The 21,331-nt window shown below is 34.7% G+C and overlaps 1 protein-coding gene across 2 annotated transcripts in view; it reads right to left on the minus strand.

Annotated features, from left to right (window-relative positions):
• The window catches only part of LOC132193431 (lachesin-like), a 109,070-nt gene that overhangs the window by 1,630 nt on the left and 86,109 nt on the right, over positions 1–21,331 (minus strand). For both annotated transcript variants that reach the window (XM_059614091.1, XM_059614090.1), the window contains exons 4-8: positions 20,964–21,149; positions 17,408–17,600; positions 10,664–10,795; positions 9,481–9,600; positions 4,503–4,676 (exon numbers count right to left, since the gene is read on the minus strand). In XM_059614091.1, the coding sequence (XP_059470074.1) occupies positions 4,503–4,676; positions 9,481–9,600; positions 10,664–10,795; positions 17,408–17,600; positions 20,964–21,149 (805 nt within the window). The remainder of the gene's footprint in view (positions 1–4,502; positions 4,677–9,480; positions 9,601–10,663; positions 10,796–17,407; positions 17,601–20,963; positions 21,150–21,331) is intronic.

A 21,331-nucleotide genomic window follows, 5' to 3' on the forward strand; every position in this document is an offset into this window, starting at 1 on the left:
ATATATTTAACTTTAATTTTGGTGTTATTTGCCTAATTGTAAGCTTCTTTGCTGAGTTTTTTCTACTTTTTCGCCAAAATTGAAGAATTAAACTGTAAATTTAGTTTGATAACCAACTTTAAATTTTATCACTGTTATTATTATTTAGACTGTGCAAGAAAGCAGTTGCTATTGATTTATTTTAAATTTTAATTGGATGTGGTAAATGGTCTGAAAGTGCCTGCAAAAAGTACATCTATATAAATATGGAAAATTTTTACTTTCACGTCACTTATTTTGTAACTCTACGAGAAATTTAAAATTCTGGAATTAAATTCCTAATTTCTTTCTTGGAAATAATAATAAAATCTGATATCCGAATAGTTAGTTTTCGTCAATAATACGTTCTATTCAGAATTACGTTTCAACAAACTTTTGGCCGCGGTGACTAATTAGTTGCTCCACATTATTTCAGGCCACCCCGAAACTTAACCTGCCAACGGTGATTTACAAACATCCGCTAAATTATCCCGAGGCCGCGTCACCGCGGACCAATTAGTCGGCCTGTTTGCATTTAAAGCGCGCGCTGATTTGCGTGTCACGTTACAACGGTGTGTTTATGCAGCGGGGGCAAATTAATTTAGCAAGCTCTTAACGGTTAAACGTGACGAGTTCTAGTTTCTTCGATACTTGATACGCCCAAGAAAGGGTTCGGCTAATGTTGTACGAGTCACACGCCATCCGGTTTCTGCGAGGGTGGAAATTGAATATGGTAATGTCAGGGTTGGTTTAATTAAAAGGATTAAAAGCAAGCCAAATTAATGAAAATGACGATTGATGGTTTCTTATGAAACGTTAAATTTGTAATCAATAATGAAAAATTAAATTTAAATTGGCACAAATTAGATTTGTTGAATTGAATTATAGGCTGTTCCTTGTTCATAATTTTTGTATTAATTAAAAATAACAACCTTTTTTCCTTTTTACAAATGTTATTATGTAGGTAATCAATATGAAACGCTATTTTGAAATCTTAGTTAAGAGTATAACTCTATTCACATTTTAACCAAATTACATACTTATAGTGCAACTTTACCTTAAACTAATTTAAATTTTGATTATCTACTAATATTGACATAATTATTACCATTATTACAAACAGTGCTCGGATGTACAATGCAATTTTCATTTCAATTTTCAATATTAAACGTAAGTGTCGGATCGAAATAAAATAATTTTTTTTAAATATTAAAACACTTGAAGAAAAAATTACAAAAATACTGTAAATTAAAACTATTAATAAGTTACAAGTAAATAATTGTTATGATAAATTTAAATATTTTTGTTTGATAATTAATATTAATTAAATTTTCACACGAAAAACACAATTATTTTAAACAATAAAATTTTATACAACATACTATATTAACCATATTAACAAACAATATATAGCTCAAATTTTATTAAGTGCTAAACTGGTTGCATAATGTCTGCAACTGTTTGTTGAAATAAAGCAGACTGCCTTGATTGGAGCGTCATTGACGAATTTTACGAGTAAATCGATTGTGAAGCGGGGTGCACACGAAACAAAGCATTATGGAGGCATCTGATTAAATTGTCTCGTGAGCATTACGCTTTTTGCGCGACGGGCCGCCGGGAGGCAGAAAAAGAGGGTAAAAAACCGTTCAAGTGGTGCTCGTTCGTTCACTTGCCTGCGCTCTGACGGAGAACAAAAAATAGCAAAAAGTGGCTCTTTCGCCGAACGCAGCGAGTGGCGGCAGTAAAATTTTTATCTCGGCGAATTGTTTCGTGCATTCCGCAAACTTCATAAATTTCGAGCAAATCGTTGCAGGGAGATAAAAGCGAATGGGCCATTGTGTGCAATACGGTGGAGCAACGTCACAAACATACACTCACGCAGCCTCCAACCCCGCATCGGCCGGGCAAAAATCGCTTTCCCAGTTAAATTTGATCATCTTCGGATTCCGCGGGCTGCACTCTCGCTTTGTTTCGTCCGCTTACCGATTGTGCGCCCACGTATATTTGGACTAAAGCACTTTCCAGGCAGAACAATTGAGAGAGAGAAACTTTTGAGCTTTTATGCCGAGAACATTTTTACGGTTGAGAGCACACGCGGGAAATTTAATGCGGTTGTGATATTTTTAATATACCAAAGGTTTCTTCGTTTCATTCACAAGAAAAATTGTTATTATTAAAAAAAAAATAAGTTTGTCAATTAATTATTTAGTGAAAATTAAAAGACAATAATTGTTTAAAGATTTTTTTAATTAAGAATAAGTGGAAAGTTTGGGGGCGGATAGAGAAACCTTATTTTATTATAATATAAATAAATTTTCAATTTTTTTCTGCAAGGAAGTTTAATTGGATTTCTTTCCAGGCAATGAATATCAACGTGTGTACGTGTGACGTAAATTTGCTTTGGCGCACAAGAGCACACGATATGAAATCTTTCGCTCCAATTGTCAGCGTCGAGGTTCTGGAAAACTGTTTCGAACTTTAATGTAATCTACTTTGGAATGCACCGGAATGCTCTATCAACCAACGACTAAAGGAAAAACGTTTTCAAACTAACGCTGAAAAACCATTTTCTGCCTACAATTATGTTCTCTTTCTCTTTTGTTTATTTAATTTGGTTGAATTCATTTATATGAGGTAAAGTTGCGCTTAATTCTGAGTCCAAGAAATAAATGCTATACTTATATTTTTTAAATTTACTAATTCAAATTGATTTTCTTGCCATCTCTGTGTATATGGAAATAAAAATGAGTCATTCATAACAAAAGAATCGGAGCAACGCATTAAAACTAAAAATGCAAAAACAATGGAAATTCCGGCTTTCACATTTTTTTTTTTTAATTGAGGCTATTTATTGGAAGAATGCGACATATAATTGAATTTTATTAATTTTTTTTATAACTAATTGGATTTTTTTGCACAAATTATAAATTATGCCAACTTTTTCTCCAAAATTCAATATAATGTAATTATAAACATTTCTTGTTGTTGGATTTCACGTTGGCATGAAGTAAGCGGCTGCGGCTAAAGCCCAAATCGGCACTCTCGGCCGACTAATTCCACCTGTCCAGATAACGGATCTCATTTCGAAAGTGGAGAAATACGGGTGCGTATTAAAAAGCAGGGGCGCGCGCAAAAACCGTATTATTCTCCCCTGGTTCGAAAGCTGCCCTTGTTAGTCCTTTTGTTTGGGGAGCATCGATTGAATTTCGGCGCATATATACTCTGCACCGAGACCGACTCTCAGCCGAGTTTGAATTTATAGACGGCGAGTTAAATGGAGCGGAGCAGCTAGTAAGCAAGCGAGCACAGTTTAAATTACACGGGGCGCTGTGTTTTAGTTGCGAGCAACAGCTGCGGCCGAAAAATGGCGAATGCCCGCGATTTTCTCCGTCTCCCTCTCTCGTTTTATTAAATTCCGACGCTCTATGAAATTATTTTCCAGGGGCCGAGCGTTGATTTAAAAAATATAACAGAGTTTTCTATATAAATTGAGAAAATCGCATGTGCGCGATTTTTTGCCCTCTGACGGGCGACCCGGCGATTTTTTTTTTATCTCTCTCTCGTCTTTTTAGTTTTTGTTGCTAAGAGAATATCTCGCAATCGGCACGCAGCTGTTTTTTAATTATGCTCTCGTCGGCGCCGAAATGGGGAATCCGAAGCATTTAGACCTGCAAGTTTTCATATGAGAGGGAAAAGCAAAAGCTCATGACTGAGCCTTTAAAAGCGTTTGGATTACATTGGGGAGTGTTAAAATGTTTTGAAGCTTAAAATTGTATTGATTTTTTTTATTACTTTAATAATAATTTTTAATAAAAATATTTTTAATTATAAAATTGCAATGTTTACAGCATATTATTATTTTAAATTCATGCATTTATTGCTTTTTTTAGTTAATAATATTTATATTATATTTATAAGTAAAATTTTTAATCCAAATGTAAAAAAAATAAGTAGTGCCAAAGCAAAGATTTGTTCTAAATGGGCTCAACCTAATGACATTTCAATTTAAGTTCTAAGTACTAATTATTGTTGTTTTGTTCATAATATTAGTTTTTTCACAAAAATATATTCTGATGGCAATCAACCGAAAAAAATAGGAATACTATATATAATTACATAGAAGATAAAACAAATTCAAATGAAAACCTTTAAATAATTAATAATGAATAATAATTGGCTCTAATTTAAAATAAATTTTGGAAAGCCGCTCATGTTATGCCATATTTTTCATAAGAATTATATACGGAGGAAAATTTCATAAATTTATTTATTTAATCTACCATCAAATGGTAATAATATCAACATTAATTTATAAAAAAAATGAAATGTTTAATAATTAGGTTCATATCTCAAAATACTCTTTTCAGCGTAACGCAATGCAACAAATTTAAATATAAAAATACTTTTTTCACTCCCACGCCATTTTCACATTTAAATTCTCATTCCTTTCGCTCAAAAGCACCAACATTAATTTTTGCACTAACCTTGCAGTCTAACACCCGCCTCGACCCTGCCGAGTGCGTTGCTGGAAAAGCAGAGGTAGCCGCCGAAGTCGCGTTTCTCCAAATTCCTGATGGTCAGGTTCATGTAGAGCGAGTACGGGGTGATTGCGTTCTCCGCTATCACGTACTTGTTGGCGTTTTCCATCAGCTTCTCGCCTGTTGACAACACAGAAAGAAAATTTTTACCCTCGTTTCGTTGCGCAAAATGCACGTCGGTTAATCACGCCGCAGCAGCGACAGAATTAATTTTCCCACGGGCACTGGATTCATTAATTAAGCGTAATGGCAGCTTTGCGACTCCCCTGGCGCTTGATCGACTGCATTTTGTCACGCTCAATCAAGTGCAGATTCGCCTCGTGATCACGCCGTTTCTAATCAGGGTGACGTGCGGCTCACGGGATCACAGAATAAAAACTCTCCAAAATTTTTAAACGGCACTGGCTGCAAGTCACATAGTGAATGTTCTTAAAAAATATTGCTATTTATTGAAATTATTTTTATTATATATATATATTTTTTTGAATCGTTACAAGTATTAAAAAAATCGTAAAATATTTTATAACTTTGTAATTTGGGTGTTTTTAATAAATCAAAGATCAGATACTAGACAGTAATTATGATGAGCGGTTATAAAAAAAAGTATTTTGTAATAATTTCCGATAGATAAATAAATTACCATAACATAGCAAAAATTATTAACAGTGGCAGTAAAATTGCATTTATGTGACTAGCAAATTAGATTAAGTTAATTTTTCAGCTGCAGAATAGAAAATATAAGCAAATTTTTACTTTCTTACGTAACTTTTTTACTAGTGCAAATAAAACCCTAATTAATTTGGTTTTTTTACGCTATACTTTGATTGATTTACCCAGTCTTATTGAAAATGGAGATTTTAAATAAACTAATAATGACGTTTATGTGGCTTAAGATTGCGTGAATTTTGCTCATTTTATGATTTTAGTGGATGTCCATGTACATCAGAAAATATTGTAGATTTACTAAAATTTGAAAGTGTGGAAGAATCAGAACTTGACAAAATATTTACTTCCCCGAGAGGATTAAAAAACTTTCAGATATAATAATAAAAATGAAAATCAGACGACCAAATATAAGTTCCATTTCGTCCAAAGAAGTAAAGAGTATAGAAATGTGTTTTCTTTATTTACTTCACTTTTATGAAAAGTATAATGCAAATTAGATTTAGAATACAACATTAGAAAATAATTTATATTTAATAATACATTAATTAAAAATTCTTTAAAATTAAATAAAAAAGTATAATAATAGAGGTGCAAGTCGATAACGATTAATTGGACAGGCAATCATTCGACGCAAATAATGTGAGTAAAACTAGAGATTGCCATCAAGTCATCATTTTTCGAATGAAACGTGACTCTGGCGTAAAAAGCAGAGACCATTAAAAATGATCAACAATGGCTGGCGCAGGGAACAAAGCGAGCGAGTGGTGTCGTTGAACACGTCAAACGCGATTTGATTGCAGAGAGTGACAAGATTCACTTGATCCAGGCAGAGTAGAGATGAAAGTGGCGCTGGAAAAGCAAACACGATGGAGCGAATTGAAACAAAATTAATAGGGCGGGCGCGAGATGAAAACGGCGGCGGCGGCGGCACATTAAGTGGCGCGAGCTAGCGAACGAGTGAGCCGCCAGCTGCACTTCATTAAAACACAACTGTGTGGCGAGAATAAATGATTGAGCTCTGCTGGATAAGTAATTAATTTCGCCCGTCGACAATGACTGCAGTCGCTCGCCATTTAATTAAGGCTTATGCAACCGGCGCTGCATCGACGCTCGACTGCTCCGAGAAGCTGCAGCCAAACGACTCTTGCTTGCACTTGGCCCCTTGTAACAGATGCGCGCCCAACTGGCCCGACGGCAGTTTGCGGCCGCAGCTCCTCGAATTGAAATTGGTGCGAAAAGCCCGGACCAACTGCCGCTTTAAATCTATAATCTAGGCCCTTCCCTCTTGCATGCTCAAATTGGCTCTAACCAGCTTCCAGTGGATTTCATTTAGTTGATTATAATCTGACTGCGGTTAAGAAGTTTTACTTCCAAACAAATAAGATGTGGTCTTTAAAATGTTTGCATTTAAGTACAAAAAATCTTTAAAGAAAATGATTTTCTTTCAAATTCTATGTAAGTAAAATTAACAATATTGTAAGTTTGTTTTAAAATTCATGAAGTATAATATGATTTCGGGAGAGAAGAGAATTGGCAGCCAGCTCTAGTAAACAGCTTACTAAAATTTCGAAAGGTGGCAAGGTACTTGTTCAGATACTGATATGTTGCACAACTTTAAATAAGGAGAAAACAGTAATATATAAAGTAAAGAAAGCTCAAAACAAATTGCATAATTTGTTCGTGAAATATTCCAAACATGTCTTTCTTATCACTCTTAATTATATTTTGAATGAGAAAGTTGTCAGCTCTATAGATTGGTCATCACGTCGTCAGAATGAATTTTTTGCTGAATACAGTAGATCAAAAAGACGTTTTTACACCACTCTAATTATAATTTATATTTTTAATTTTCAAAAGTAATATTTCTTTAATTTTTATTGTATTAACAATAAACATCAGTAAATTTCCTCCCCTTTGAAACGTTTTGATTTTGAACATTTTAAGTGAGTGACGTAATTGGGCAATATTTTCAGATTTTTGTCTAATTTACAACAACAACACGATTTCTGAGAAATGGATGTGACTGGATGTCGTCCACTTTTTCTGAAGTTTTTCATAATTTATATTTATGCAATGAAATTTTAAAAGTTCAATATATTTTTCTAATGTGTTAATAATTTGTTCCGGAAAAATTTGTACATCAAATGAAAGCTTCTAGGTTCCTAGAAGGTAAGAATGTTAATTAATTATATTATTTATAATATTTCATATAGAAATTGCATTCCCGCAGTGTAAATTTATAAAAAAATTAGCTATTAAAAATGTATAGAAGTTGCACTATATCTTAAAAGTGCCATAAAATCTAGCAATTATATTACTAATGTTATTAAGAAGTAACTTAAAAATGAAAATATAGTATACTTTAATTTTATTTATTAATTTATATGTCAGAATAATTAAAATAAGATTTTTTAGTAGATTAATTTAAATAGCATTATTTTATAAACTAAAAAATTCAGTGACCTTTGAATATTGCAACGTCGTCTCTTGTTTCCAGACGACTCGTTTGAGACCCAGAGAAAAAAAAGGAAGTGCCGCCTCGAGCAGCAGTTATCGAAAGTTGAGCGTATATGCATGCGCCGGGGGATTTCGGGCGCATTTCAGACGAGAGAATAAAAGTTGGGTCGTCGTCAATAAAAAAAGGAGTTGGGAGGAATATATAGGAAGAGCGCACACACAAACACACACACGCCACATTATTAGGCGGCGGAGCAAGAGAGAGACCGATTGGAAATCGAAGCAAAAGTAGTACCAGCAGCGTTTTGATTAACCCGCACCTATTTTTGCTGACGCGGGCAATAAATAGTGAACGGGTATAAAAAGCAAGCAGGGGTTGTGGAAAATCGTCTCTTTCTCTCGTTTGTTGACCGACCTGCCCCCATCCATCCTCCCAACGCCAATAAAAGATCTCATATATTTATTTTGCTCCTTGATACAACTCTCGTTCTTTTTTTTTTTGCGCCACAACTGAAGAAGAAAACAATCAAGGGCAACCTGTTGAGTCTCACCTGCGAATGGGCGGCGAAAATCTGCTACGTGTTCCGATTGGCAAACTTTGTGCACGGCTGGCTCCGGAAAGACCCCTTTTTGCTCAATGTTGCACGCCGCCATAAATTTGGAAATTATTTTTTCGCTCGCCAAACACGCGCGCACAGATGTTCAATAGCCGCGCGTTTTTGGTTGTTGGTGAATTATAGGAGCACGAGCCATTTCTTTTTCGATTTCGCATTCAATTTGCCTCCAAAAGTTTTTCCTATTTTCCCGTTTTTATGGTCCTTGGAGGAGAATAACATAAATTTCGGAATGTGTAAGTGGTTTTTTAATGCCTCCAAAATTTTACTCCATTCGTATTGCATGGTAAGAAATTTATGCATTTTTGATCTAAAAATTTATTTAACTCTTTTAACTCATAACACGTAATTGAATATATAAATTTTGTGTTTTTAATTTCCTTCAAACCAATTTGATATACTTTTTTTTTAGAAAATGAACGCATTCTGGAAAATACTTTGATTTTTAATTATTTTAATTGGTTTCATCATCATTATTGTGCTGTGTTTTAAGCAGATTGTTCGAAAAAAATTACAAAGTTAATTGTTATTTTTGTTATGGCCCAACTAATGAACAGAAAATAAAATAAGCTAATTATTTTATTTATAAATAAAATAATTGGCTTCTCTGCAAAAACACAAGGCCATGTTTAATATTATCAGGAAGATAATTAAAGCCATTTAGTGAACGTCTTATCCCAATAATGAACACTAAATTCCTCAAAATTTGTTATAATTAGCCAATTATCTAATTGTAGTAAACTCGCCAAGGTTCTTTAAACTTCTAAAATTTCATAACCATTGGCTTTGGTCTCATGTTTTTGTAAACAGTAGAATAATTACTAAATCATAGAAATTTAAAAATGTGCCACCTATAAAATTCAGTTTTTTCATAAAAGAGTAGCTCTTGCAAAATATCAGAGAATTTGTTTCAAAGCAACCCTCCCCCTTAATAGATGGTGAGCAATTCTGACTGGCGTGAATTTTTCCTGGGTTAAAACAATTCTTTCGTGAACTATTCAAATGCCTGTAATTTTTTAAAGTAGGCAACCTGTGGTACGCCTGTCATTTTTTAACAAGGATAATTTATGTTATTTTATCGATAAAATTGACCAAATCAGCAAAACTTTAATTTTTTTTTTTTAGATTTAAATATTTTCGTTCAGTTTGGAGGAAGAAAATTATTGGACTTAAAAAATGCTTCTCACCTGTGTCTCTGTGCCAGCTATTCATAGCCTTGGGCGAGGCCTCCACGTAGCACTGGACAGTGACGTCGCTGCCTGCGGGGGCGGCCACCAATTGATTCGAAACCTTGATCATGGGGTGGACTGCAACAAAGAACGAGCGTCGACTGATTAATCCGCCGGCCAAATTTACGACTTGGCGCCTGCACCAATTTAAATGAAAAAAAAAGAGAAAAAAGTTTCCAACGCTGCGCTAAAATTCCATTGTGTTTCGCATTTGGTATAGAAAGAAAAAAGAAAGCAGCAGTCGATATACGCAAACACGCAAAAAGGCTCCGTTATCATTACTCGGAGGAGTCCTACTGCGGCGCAGCGCTGATTGAGCGGCAACGACGCGGATGCGAGCGAGCGAGTTTCTCTCTCGTTGTTGCCACTGCTCAATTTACTAATTGCTCCCGGATGAACGGCGGCGACCAGGGGGAAAATTAAAAGTATGCTGCCGGCAACCGCATGGGGGAAGAAAAAAAAATGAGAGATAATGTGTGCAAAAAGAATACAAAAGCGGCGGAGAATTTGAGTGAAACCAAAACCTAAATACATAAATTGAAGATAATAATTGTCCCTTTTTTGTTTTTAAATTTACTTAATATCATTTATATTAAATAGATTTGAAAAAAAAATACGCATTCAAAAGGATATTTTCAATGGCCCTCTTCTGTTCTTATTCTTGAATTCCAAAGATCACAAGATTTTATGCCTGAGCTCAGAAAATTTTAGCACATAAAGGTTAAAACCAGGGCTCATCTAAAGTTCTAATTTTCTTACCAAAAGCATTTTGAACCTTATCGTCAATCAAGGTTGTTAAAACAATAGATTCAATACAACAATAAAAGTTCTAGTCTAGGTTCAAAAAATGCTTTTGGCGAGAAAACGTTCAATTTTACTCATTTTCAACCCTTTTTAATGCGAATTTTATGATTGCCATTTCAACTGCAGTCAAAATATTATATTTTATGCTATCATTGCTATCAATTTCAGGAATAAAAAAATTATTAACTGGAGAGGCCTTTAATAATCCAATCCTACAATTAAGGAACATAATTTTTTTAATTAAAATGATGACAAAACTTGATAAATAAAAAAAAAACACGTGTATAATTTTCAATAGAACAGAACCTTTTGAATGGAGTTCCTAAAAATCACTCACAATGGACGTTGACGGCAAATCGCCTGCTGACAGAGGGCGGAACACCGTTGGAGGCGATGCACAGGTAGTTGCCCATGTCGGAGCGCACCACGTTGGTCAGCAAAAGCACCTCGCCTTCGACAGTGCGCACGACTGCAATCACAAAGCATACAACACTCTCGTAAATAACTCAAATGGACGTGGCACTTCACTTGCACACCCTCACACACACACATATCAACAACAAAGCACTGAACGTGCTCTATGCTCTCTCTAGCCAACACTAATAACTCCAGAGTGCAGAAAATAATGTGGGTTGCGATGAAATTTATTCAAATAATTACTCTTGAAAATTAAAACAAACGTTTATGCTGTTTGTTAGCAAAAGAAGGTTTTCAAAGTTAAAAGAAAAAAAAAGAAAAGATTTATTTTCCAAATAAAAAGTTTAGAGATTGAGAAGGTCAATATTTAACATATTATTGAATAAAAATTGTGAGATTTTAAATCCTACACAATTACAACTTTTTTTCAATATAAATTTACTTATAAGCAAATTTTTTCATTGAAGTTACTTTAATTGTCCCGATGAATTCAAAATAAACACAAAACTTTTTAATTTAAGTGTTGAATTGATGTTAACAGCAAACGTTAACCTATATTAAAAACATATTATGTATATGTTTATTTATAAAATGTGTAATTATTAGAAATTAATCTTACCTCTAATAATTAAGACCTTTTCGAGCGTGCATTACATTTAATTTGGGGTTGAAAATTAATATATTTGAAGTCAAAATTTATTTTTACATAGTTGCAAATTGTGTTTATATCGTTTATATTATCAATTTATTTAGGTTTTGCAATGCAGTTATGCTTGAAATCGCAAAATGATTACTGGAAATTGTAATAATCAATATTTAAAAATTAAAAATTTAAATCAATGCAGGGATTTCAAGCACCTATTTAATTCTCACTCAGTCAATTGGAAAATTTGTATGGGTCTAAATTGAAAATTTCTTCGTGTTTTCATTGCTGTGTTAATCATAATTTAAATACTTACAATATTTCAAGATTATTTTTTATTTTTAGTTCAACTTTTATTTAAAAATAAAAAAATACCCGCAAACTTTCACTTTAATAGGCATCAAAGAGGAAATATAACTTAACAGCTTCTCGCAAATTTCAACATGAAAAAATGTTTCCCTGCCTGAAAAAAACTTGAGCAAACAAAACGTACTATATACAGCATCGGATGGTGCGCACGTACGTTTTTCAGAGCAAACAAACACGCGGAATCGACGTAAATATTGCCGCAGCCGCCGTCGAACAATGCGGCGGCTTCGTATATACGTACGCAAAGCCGGCACTAATTGCAAATGGACCGTGTGCGTGCGTGTGAGCGCGCGCGCGTGTGTGTCGCATTGTGTGTGTCACTCGGATCAGATTCGGAAAGATTGGCTTGCAAATTCGGCTCGCAGCAGCTGATGTGGTGCGTCCGAGCAGCAGATAAATCAGGACCCGGTGGTATCAGCTGCGTCCAAACACGCGCCCACCATCGCACACCATTTCACTCTCGCTTCGCATTGTGCTCTGCGACGAGAGAGGAGCTTTTTATTCGCAGGCAAAAATCGCTCTCATCATCATCATCGTCGTCGTCGCCCAACGTCGTGTGTTGTTTGCAAACAGGCCGAGCGCATGCTGGGAAATAATTGCGCTTCACTATCACCCCGTGATTAACAACGTTTTTGCAGCCGCCGCGCCAATATTTGTCCAAGGGAGAGTAAAGCCCCGTTAATTTGCCTGTGCCGGCCTAATCAACCGCCACCATTTGCCAACAATGCACGTAAATACACTTAGCGATGATCAAACGGTTTCAATGCAGATTCGTTCTAAGTGAATTCGGGAAATTTTGAACTTATCAAATTTAATCACTATTTCATTTCAGTTGATAGAAGTTTAATTGGGAGAAAAACCACGAAAAATGAATCTTTTATTTAAATTTTGCATACAAACAAATAAATTAAAAACACGAGCTTTCACCTTGATGAATAAACGTTTTATTGATTTTATTCACAAAAAACGGCATCGTCGATTATGATCTGCAATCTGCAACTTGATTCTCAAGAAATAATACAAAAAATCAGCAAACTTTGATTTTTTTAGTGCTCTTCTTGTTCAAATATTGATTATTTTTTTTTATCTAAAATTAATAACCGTGATATAGCCTATTAAATAAAATAAATTGAATATTTAAATGAGTTTTTACTGCATAATCTTGTACCGAATAAAGTTTGAAAACGTTTGATCATACAACTTTCTCCTCGAGTACTCACTTTTAAGAATATTTTCAAAAATTTTAGAAGTTGGTTATGTTGATCTGCGTTGTGATCTTTAATATTCGTACAATACAAGAGTAAACTCGAGCTTAATAATAACAAGTCTATTTTAGTACCGCGTTGGTTGTTCTTCAATCTTCCATTGAATCACTATAAAAAGGAATATTATCCAATTAACAGAAATTATAATTATGAATAATACCAAGGTCAAATCTGTCAAATGATTTTGACAATAGAATATCTTTTTTGTCAAGATATGAATATATATATTGAAACAGTGTTGTAAGGAAATATTTATACATAAATAAAACTAGTCAAATATTTTTTTTTTTATGTCTTAATAGTTTTAAATTCTATTTATCAATTTATTTTACATAAATAACTAAAATATAAAAAATTAATTTATATATAATTGTAAAATTATTTAAAAGATTTTTTAGTCTTTGAAATTTAATTTACTGATAGAGTTTGTTTATTAATATTATTTATTGTTTTATTTAGTGCATGTTAAGAAAATCATGCATGTAAAAACATCATAAATTAAATTACTCTTTAGGAAACTTGATAATGAATAATGTGACATGGACATCTGATAGTAATAAACTTTTTAAACTATCAATTTATCTATCTATCTTTAAATGTGTATGTATCTTGTAGCAAATGTACATATTTTCAGCTTGTATTTTGACAGTAATTTTCATTTTTTATTTGTCTACAATTAAAAATATTTTGCAATCATTAGTAGCCCTATCATAATTAATACCGCGCAAATTGCAGTACATTAAATGTAAAATAATTTATAAATATATACTTTAGTCGCTACAAATTTCTTTGCTCTTTTAACGCACAAAAGCGAAACCACCAACCTAATTAGTCTGCATGTCTCATTATTTTATTTTGTCGCTGGTTGTAATTGCTAAAATTGCAGTTAGAAAAAAAACTAGGCATTGCGAATTCGGAGAGAGTCTGGGCGCGACTCGGCGTTGTCGCGCGCAAGGAGCTTTTCTCGGGTGCTGCATTAACGCGAGTGGCCGTCCAGCTCTGCCTCTCTCTCTCTCATTCTGCTTTTCTTTCTTTATTATTTTAAAGTGGAGCAGTCGAGTCGCCGTCGTCGTCGGCGACGGCGGCGGCGGCGGCCGGCAGCGTGTGTTTGACAGAGATTAATGCGCGCCCGAGCCAAACTGCGCGCTGCGGTTTGGGCGCGCGAGAGCCATAAAGTGCCTTCTGGCCGGGCCTGCATTCAGGCCGATTTCGGCGCCGCCGACAAAAACGCAACAAAGCGCCGATCTTGGGCGACACGACTCTTCAATCAGCCTGTTGCCAGCCAAACAGAGCTAATTGCCGCTCTCTCTGAACGCCAAAGCCAGAGCAAGCACCCTTTTCCACCCTCCTCCGCCTCCTCCTCGTCGGGGGTAATTAAAAGCGGAGAGCCCCGATTAATTTCCTTGTAAAGAGATTTTGCGGCGGCCAGTCCGCCGTTTTCGGCCTTTTATTTCTCGCGGAATTACGCTGCCCTCGGCTTCATTACACGCGGAGTGTATTTTTTCTTCTCTTTCACTGAAAAGAGAGAGTATCGGGGGAGAGATTCTTCGGCTCCAGATAATGGGCTAGGGTCGGGTGATAAATTGCGTGTTTACTACTTAATCGACTTTTGAGCTCATTCACGGATCGATATAATACGCATTTTAATGATTAATATGCCAAATAGTCCATTTTGTCCCTTGAGCACATATTTTTCGGAAAAACAACAAAATTTCATCACCATGACTTTGTAACAAAAATATTAAAAATAAATTCAATAAAATTGTAATATTCAAAATTACAAAATGCATTTTAACATGATAGTTTTGGCCAGTTTAGAATTTTTATCCTGTTCTTTACAGATAAAAAAAATACTGAGTAAAATATTTTATTTAATACATTTAATTAATATTAGCATTAATTTTTTATGATTAAAGAAAGAAGTTCATCAATTTTGATGATTTAAAATTTCTTTTTGCTCATGAAACCATAAAAAATGAGGTTGCCTATCGAGACAGAAACCAGTAGAGCTGTTATTTTTTTATGTAAAACCAATTTTTTACAGACAAAGCTCGTGTTAATATCATTACTATTTTCTTTGACCCTAGTAAAGTACTTATTTTTTACATTGCCTAATAATTTAACTCGGCTTGTGGACTTAAAAAAAATTTTTTTTAAATTTTTTCACAATTCTAGTTACAAAAATATGCAACTGTTTTTGTTGTAAAATTGCTACTTTGTGACAGAAATAACTGAAATCATATCAATAAGATTTTCCAGGGAAGAAGATTGATTCCATTCCTTTTAATCAGCAAAAAGCTATGATGTTAAAGGAAAAATGTCAGTTCCTCAACCATAGTGAATTTGAATATTCACTCTGCTATCTGTAAATATAAAATCAGCGGAAATTCTTTCTCAAGTTGCCGACGCATTCGAACTATTCGCAGAATCGCGATCGATGAACATTTTCAATTATTCCGGCTTTGCGGCAAATTCACGGCAGAGCGCGGTCGGGCGAGGTGTCGCAGGTGCAATAAAACTCAAGACTTACGGCCGGACTAAACAAGCAAGATTAACAACCGCGCGCACCACTTGTGCAATCACGTGCGTCCAGTCAAAAATTATGCAGCAGGTTAAGGTGAAAAGTCGGGTTGGCTAATTAATGCCGCCGACCGAACACAAACAGGCAGATTGCGCATGCAAATTTCCACCCCTCCCTCGACTCGGCGAGGACCCCGAAAGTGAACAACACACTGCAGCCGTTCACGCCCGAGCGAGAAAAAGAGAAAAGGAACAACGACCGGGTCTTAAGGCGAGAGAGAGCAGAGGGCCTTATTTACACGCTTACTTTATTTCCATTTCAATAAAAGAGGATTTGGTAGCGAGAGAGAGCAAGAGCAGTGAGCCTTTTTCCATCAAGTGGATTTATTTGACATTAAAATTTAACTCGGCGAGTGAAGAAGGGAAATTGAAATGTCACGAGCGCCGCCCTTCGGTCCACCCGCCACGAGGGGAGCATTTTTCTGCACCGAATATTTTCACCAGATGATTTTCGTCGTGGTGATATTTATGCAACGCGCGCAACAGATTTGCTCAACTGGTCACATAGCTGCTCGGCTCGCCTGTCACTCTCACTCGCTGCCTCCCTGTTGTGACGCACGTCATGTGCCTGCTTTTGCATCCTCTCGCGAATTCAAGGTGCGCCTCCGTCGTGATTGTTGCCGTCCACTTTTTCTCTGCTTTCGACAAACACGTTTATTTCCGGTCGGCGAAGCGCTCGCTCCTTTCATCCAATTTACAGAGTTGCAAACAAGACGTGGGAGAGAAAAGCCTAATTAGGCTGGAGGAATTTATTTCCTCCTTATTTGGTGAAATTGATTTCTGCTTCAGATTTGAGCCTGGAGTTTTAGAAATGGAAGAATTATTTTAACAATCAGTAAATAAAATTTCTTTACCTCGTGAAAAGTTTTCATCTATAGGACTTGATTTGTAAAGAATTGAGAACAAATACAATTTTAATTTTAGCAAAACTTTAAAATTCATAAACTATTAACTTTACAGTTTATTTTTTATTTCATTATTTTGTGAATAAAAACTACTTTTTACATTTATGTTTGATAATATTATATATATATTTTTATTGATTTAAATAATTGTTGTTTATTGTTTAAGTTGAATATTAAGAATGTAGAGATAACACAATTTACAATATTAGCTGTAAAAACTACAGTATAAATAAAAATTTTGATGACGGCAGGATTAAGTATTCTTTTAAGTTATAATAAATTATAATAGCATCGCTTTTTCTGTCGGGAAACTAGAAAAACAAGTAATAATAATAATCAAGTGATTTAAAACTAAAGCAAAATTGAATAAATATCGCCATAAAATTTAATTGTACATTGACAAATATTGGATGTGGAAATAACACATTCATTTACTACAGAATAGAAAATAATCATTTCCAACGCTAGGATATCTATTTGTAAACATAGATTAAAGTTAGTTTTAATCTATTATTATTGTATAGAAGCTAGAACGAGCTGTTGAAAAAGCTGCTCTCACCATCAGTTTTAAACTGTTTTAATTAAACCATAAATAGTTTGAAAAACAAATTGAGATCTTGATGAATTTTTTGGTTAAATTTTTAACCTATTGTCAACATTCCCTTATTCTCAAAAAATATAAAAATAAAAATAGATTTGGGCTTAACCTTGCTGATTTTTTTTTTATTTAAGATAAATTTGAAAACTAGAGTTATTTTTTTAAAGTTATCTAAACATTGCATGGAAATAATTCACGTACTTATCAAAATAAAATGTATATATATTTTTCCACTCTCTCTATACTTTTGTTCGATCAATCTCACATTGTTCAGCAAAAAAACAAGAAAATCGGTTTACACTACCTTGTTTTTCCCGACTGCCGTCTTGTCTGAGAACGATGCTCTTGGAATCCTCTCTGCGCCAAGTGACGGTGGGTTCGGGTAAGCCGGTCGCCACGCACTTGATCTGCACCGTGCCTCCCTCTAGAGCGACGCCGTCTTCGGAGCTCTCCTTGTCCAGGATGTCCGGAGGAATCGTCACCTCAAGGTAGCCGATCTGTCAAAAAAATTTCAAAAATTTCAAGTAAATATTTGATTTGAAAACTTTCTGAAAAGGAAATATTTTATGGCATATGATGAGAGAGAGTATAATTCTTTGGCGACGATGAAAGCAGCTTTTCTCATTATTTGGCAGCAGCAGAAGGAAGTCTGTGTAGGAAAAATCGGTTTAATCAGCGGCGACATTTCTCGTCGAGTAATTAGCGTCTTAAAAAGACTGCTGAATAGCGTCAACTGAAAACTTTCTTCTAATGAAAAGCAAGCGGGCGAGCAGCGAGAGAAGAGAGCGGCCCTCCTTCTTTTCACATTGCATTATTTTGAGCTCATTGATTCAGTAAACTCTTGGCTGCGCCGACGAGCGAGCGAATTTAAAAAGTTTTAATGAAAATTAGCAGGCGCTGGAGCGACGCTCAAAGTAAATACCCGATGGATTATTATTATTTCGCCATCGAACCGAAAACGCAGGAAAGAGGGGGATTTTCCGAAAAATCAATTTCACCATCGGTCAATTTTCAGATTAATCTTTTCCGGTAGGAAAATATGCGACTAAAAGTGTTTGGAGAGAGGCGCAAAGTTCTTTTGTCACACCGTAGAGCGGCTTATCTAAATAACCCGCCGTCAAATTTATTCCATTTTCGGCGTTACAGGTGGAATTTTTCCCTCGGCCCCGCTCTGCCTATACCTCTCGCTGCAATTTGAATAATGTGATTCGCGGTGCTGAGAGGAGAAAAAAAACTGCCGAAAAGTGGCGAGTGCAAATTTTATTTTCCATCAAGTTTGCGTCTTCCGTGCGCATAGCCATGCCCTCGCATTCTTTACACATCCGATCAGGATTGAAAATTCGCCTGGAATGTTGATAGAAAAGGCCAATACAATTTTTTTTTCACAAAGCTTAGGGAGTTTTCTCAAATATTGCTATTAAAAAGGCATGATTTGAATTTCCTACTTCGATTCCCTGGTTATGAATTAATTTATTTATTTTGGTTTTGATTCAATTTAAGTCTTTTTAGTTCAAAACAGGTTAAAAAACAAATGAAATTATTGATTAAAACCACAAAAATTAAAATAGCGAAACTAACACCGACCTCAAAAGAGACTCTGCCACCTCAGAAAACCCACATTATAGGTCAAAAATCCCCCATTATTTATCACTACTTTGTACATTTTTCTATTCTTTTTATTAATTATTAGTAAGATATATTTTGCGTTTATGTGTAGTAAAAATAAGTGTTGTGATTTTTTAGCTCACAAGAGAAATCATTTGAGATATTTTTTCAAAAAATGATCTTCAATAAATTGAAAATATTAAAATAAAGTATCAGTTTGAATGATTAATGCGGAAATTTTGCATTTCCAACAATTAAATTTAATTTAAAAGGAAAGACATTTATTACAGCTTCTTGATCCTACTTGGAACCGTTGGAGCCGTTGAAATTCTAATGTGTATAGTTTTGATTGATGATAATTTGAAAATTAATCTGCCAGCCGTGAGGTGATTAAGGATTTGCAGGCGGGAACGGAGCAATTCAGAAGCGAATAAATGTTTTAATGATCCGTTGGAATCTCGCCAGCGCAGTGAAAGCAAGCAACATTCGCCCAGAGTGCACGTTCAGTGCGCGGTAAAGCTGTTTATTGAAATGCATATTATTGAATAGATTCAAAAGCGGCCGCAGAGATCAAAAGGGCTTTTGTCGATTCGCGATGGGATTTCTCGCCAGTGCAATCAAATCGTCCGACCGCGCTTGAAACCGCGCTGCTAAACGCCATTAAACGCCTGAAATCAGTAAAAAAAGACGTTGATTTTCATCTCTTTAGCATGAAGACCAAACAAAAAATAAAATTAGAGCGGTAAAGAATTAAACAGAATATTCAACAAGTAAAGAGTCAAGGAAAACTTCAACAAAAAAATATTTATTCAACTCAAAATAAATCAAAATTATTTAATTTCGTTACATTACAGTCCTTATACACATTTACATATTCATAAACCATTTTTTTATGCAGCAAAAAATGTTATAAATTAATAATTTAAATACAATGGCTTATAAATCATAACATTTAATTTTAAACTTATTAAATTTAAAAATGGGCTTTTACTATTTTAATTTTTTCTGAATAATAAATATTGATTGTTACAAATAATATATTTACGAAAACTTTGTTTCATTATATAATGAACGTGTCGATAAATATAAATATTAAATAATTTTGCAATGATCCAGCAATCTAATTACTAACCTTACTAAAACAAAATACGTATTATGTGTCCAGTTTGAATGGAATATCTGTTACAGGATATTTAAGAATCGCAATATTCATAATATAATTCAATATTTGTGTTCTAAAGAAAAATGTAAATTACACTGCAATAAAATGCTCATCAATGTCCATGAATAAGCAGAAATTAAGTGTTAAAATAAAAACACATTAAAGACTTTAAAAAGAATAACTGCAGAAAAGTATGTAAATGTTAGTTTCAATGTAAGAGACTTCAGCCCGAGTATAAGTAAAAAACCATCTTTTGATCCACCTTCTTAAATACATTGTAATTTAGAAAAATTATGCAATTTGATATAATTATAAAATATCTTTGAGTCTCCTGCTCCAAATTAAATTTTTAAATTGCTACGTCTTTGTATATAGATTCTTTGTGGAACAAAGTTGCCAACAATTCAATTCAATAAAACACATAATATTTACGAAATAAATTAATATTACTACCAAACACAGGAATAAAGAATCCTACAATATAATCCTATATTTTAAATTGAAAACAGCTAAACTAAAAACTGAAAATTCCAAAGTCTTGATTGGAGGCAAAAAACTTACATTTTGTACAAAATCAAGCCTATATTAAATCGGAAATGTTTCCTGATGCCAAAATTGAGGAGTCAAGTTGAATTAAAATCGATATTAGGCTCCGGCAATGTGTTTTTTTTTTTAACAAACACGCGGGTGTAACTTTTTTCATTAAAAACGTGCGGAGACCGTTTAAGCAAAGCGCGTCTCGAGACTAAAACTTTGCTAAATGGATTTCGAGTGAGCGTTTTCTGCTTGAAATTTCGGCAGTCCCATTTTCGTTCCATCGTCGCGCACAGAAGACGTCGCGTCGCTCACTGCGCTGTTGCGCATATTTAACTTATTACAAGTGAGAAGAACATCCGTCTCTGTGCGAGAAAACACTTTCGCCGGAGAGAGAATTCATCGCGCTCGTTTCTCCCTTTTCTTGTGGCAATTACTCTCCCTCGTTGCGGCACTTCTGCTTTCGCCAAAATGCACTCGCGAAAAATTGAAACTTTATCCCCACTTAATAACTTTCAAAGCAGTGGGAATCAAAGAGACTGCGAGATTAATTTCTTACTTGCGTCTTCATGGGGTCCGTGTTGATCTGGCACATGTACTCGCCCGAGTCGCCGCGCTGCACGCCCTGGATGTGCAATTTCCACGTGTTGTGCCCGTTGTGCGTCACCGAGAGTCGGCTGTTGTGCGCCACCATGTGGTTGTGAATGCCCAGGATCGCTTTCGTGTCCGCTTTGATCCACGCAACCTGAAACAAAACAGTTAAAAAATAAGTTGGTGCAAAAAATTTCCACAAAAAAAGACATATTTAAAGATTTTTTAAAAGTTTCCAGGAGGAAAAAGAGACTCTTTTTTTATATAGAAAATTTTCATTTTAATAAATGTGACTGTTTGCCAATTTTATTACAAGCTTCGTAAGAAATTTAGAGC

The sequence above is a fragment of the Neocloeon triangulifer genome, unplaced genomic scaffold (genome assembly GCF_031216515.1).
Source record: "Neocloeon triangulifer isolate White Clay Creek 2 clone unplaced genomic scaffold, ASM3121651v1 ptg000004l, whole genome shotgun sequence".
NCBI classification, from domain to species: domain Eukaryota; kingdom Metazoa; phylum Arthropoda; class Insecta; order Ephemeroptera; family Baetidae; genus Neocloeon; species Neocloeon triangulifer.